The sequence below is a fragment of the Asparagus officinalis genome, chromosome 6 (genome assembly GCF_001876935.1).
Source record: "Asparagus officinalis chromosome 6, Aspof.V1, whole genome shotgun sequence".
Lineage (NCBI taxonomy): Eukaryota > Viridiplantae > Streptophyta > Magnoliopsida > Asparagales > Asparagaceae > Asparagus > Asparagus officinalis.
In genome coordinates, this window is record NC_033799.1 from 50,172,301 (window position 1) to 50,174,932 (window position 2,632).

Below are 2,632 nucleotides of genomic sequence, written 5' to 3' on the forward strand. Positions count from 1 at the left end.
TACGAGCTGAACGGTTTCAGAACTGTTTCCCCACGATCTGAGGAAATCACGCCCACTTAGGAGCGGATTTAGAGGGCAGTTACAACCTCTTATCCACCTATAAAAACTCAACAAACTCAACTGAGTTAAGGGTTGGCTTTTTTTGGGTACGAAGAGGCAGCAAATTAGATCTTCAGGATCTCGACTGCACAGAGAGGTGTGAGAGAGGCAAAAATCCTTGGAGATAGGATTTTTGAATCAAGTCCAGAAGATCAAAACCGAAGGGATTCTTCAACAACAGAATATCTGTTTGGTCATTAACCGAATTTTTGGTTCTAACAACTCTATTCACAGAGTTCTAACTCATTCAGAGTTCTTAAACCCGTACAAGAGTTACTCACAAAACTTTTCCACAGAAGTTCATCATTCCCACGAGATAAAATACGGTCGGATCATCAACGGAGAGCAAGTTCGACGCGAACAATCGAAGGAGGCACTCCATCGCTACCTTGAAGAACCCAGTTTTAAACAAAGGAGAGAACCAAATTCGTTCTCTTCTCTTTTGTAATCGAATTGTAACCGGAATCAAAGAAATACAAGTCAATTTTCTTTTGTTCTTTTCATTGCAATTTTTTCAACATACAACAATTATACCTGTATGCCAAAAGATACTACCCCTCCAGGTCATGGTGCATAAGTAAAGTGGGTCGTCCAATATGAATGCGCTCACATGACCAAATCTGTATCAACGTGCAGCATCCCTTGAATTCTTTATTTTGCATCAGAGATACTCTACCCAATTCTCGATACAAGTATGCCAACACCGCACTACACCACGATAGTGCGCCGCATACACCGAAATCCTCTAGCTGTAGTAGCCATCGTGCATGTACGAGAGTCTTGTTCGCATCAGGAAATAGTATGCACCCTATCATGTGCAATATGTACGCACGAGCATGAAACTGGAGCGGCGGCGGGCATTGGGCGGCGGGCGATTTGGGACGAGGGAGGTAGGCTAGGGTTTATCGGCTGGGTCAACGCGACGCCTTTATAGGCACCCAAAACTCCACGGGAGTTCAACTCCCGTGGAGTTACAACGGCATTTCCCAGAAGCGCTTTCTGGGAAATGCGTCTGTAACTCCACGGGAGTTGAACTCCCGTGGAGTTTTGCATCACTTCATAAATCTTCACGGGAGTTCAGGGAGTTGAACACCCGTAAAGATTTATGAAAAAATTAAACTTCACGGGAGTTCAACTCCCGTAAGGTTTAAAAATACACTAAACTTCACGGGAGTTGAACTCCCGTGAAGTTTCCCAAATTTTTTTATGAAAACCGACCTATTTTCAGTGTCTGAGCTAAAAACAGGTCGGTTTTTATAAAATTTTTCAAAACCGGTTGTTTTTTGCAAATAAAAACCCAAAAGGATCGGTTTTGAAAATTTGTCCTCCAAAACCCTGATGACAAAAATACAGCCATAACGAGGGGTTTTCATCCCCTCACCGAATCAAAACGCTACCTTGGAAAAAGGTGGGGAAAAAACTGAACATGCTAACATCTCTTCGTCCGTCATGCAATCTACCCCTCCGCCGCTTCATCTGCAAGATCCACCACTCACCATCTTTCGACCACCCCCAGCTCCCCCTCTACAAGGAATCCTTCGCCAAGCGAATGGCCATGGCTGGGATCAAGCCCCACCATCGGATCGGTAAAACCCTAACCCGAAGAATACTGACCCCCTTACTTATTTCCCCTTAATTTGATCCTGTTCTTGAATCTCATCCAGCTTTGGGAGTATCCGGTGGGCCCGACAGCACGGCGCTCTGCGTGCTGGCGACCGGGTGGAAGTCCGATTGCTTGGCGAGGAACGAGGGTTCAGGGTACATCGATGGGCTACTGGGGATTGTTGTGGACCATAGATTGAGGCCCGAGAGCGGCGACGAGGCTGATTTGGTGCGAAATAGGGTTTCGAAAATGGGTGGGTAGTTGTATTTTCCTTTTTGTTCTTTAATGTTTTGGCATTTTTGAAGGGGTTTTAGAAATTGCTTTCTTATATATTTCATATTTTTAAGGAAAAATTGCTTCAATGCCCCAAAATTCAAGTTTCAATATGCCACGGCCCCAACTTCCCCAAATGTGCTGCAGCCCCTATAATTTGAAAAAAATATGTTCAGACTCATCTCCCCAAGTTTTAATACAACCTCCTCCAAAATCCCGATTTCACCCTCTCCCCTACACCTCCCTCCTCCTCCGTTAATTATTATAGATAACATGTTAACTCTTACCGATCACACATTGAGCTCAAAACATATTTATAAAATTATAATAGTTAACATGTTATCTATAACAGTTAACATGTTATCTATAACAGTTAATATGAGCTGGGATGAGCTGACATGAGAAAGAGATGGTAAAATTGGGATTTTAAGAGCTGTCATGTCTAATCATGATGGAGGGTCCTGGACATAGTTTTTTCAAAAAAAAGGGGCTGCAGCACATTAAAAAAGTGTGAGGGGCTGGTGCACATTGAAACTTGAATTTTGGGGCCTAGAAGCATTTTTTCCTAATTTTAAATTAGTTCTCCAAATCATTGAAATTGCTATGTAGTCCCCAAATTCATATTTTTTAAATTACTTCTCCAATTTATACGTGTAT

The 2,632-nt window shown here is 42.8% G+C and overlaps 1 protein-coding gene across 1 annotated transcript in view; it reads left to right on the forward strand.

Moving 5' to 3' along the window:
• The window catches only part of LOC109846168, a 40,483-nt gene continuing 39,307 nt past the window's right edge, over positions 1,457-2,632 (forward strand). The window contains exons 1-2 of the mRNA XM_020415392.1: positions 1,457-1,685; positions 1,764-1,955. Of these exons, the coding sequence (XP_020270981.1) occupies positions 1,526-1,685; positions 1,764-1,955 (352 nt within the window). The 5' untranslated portion in view covers positions 1,457-1,525. The remainder of the gene's footprint in view (positions 1,686-1,763; positions 1,956-2,632) is intronic.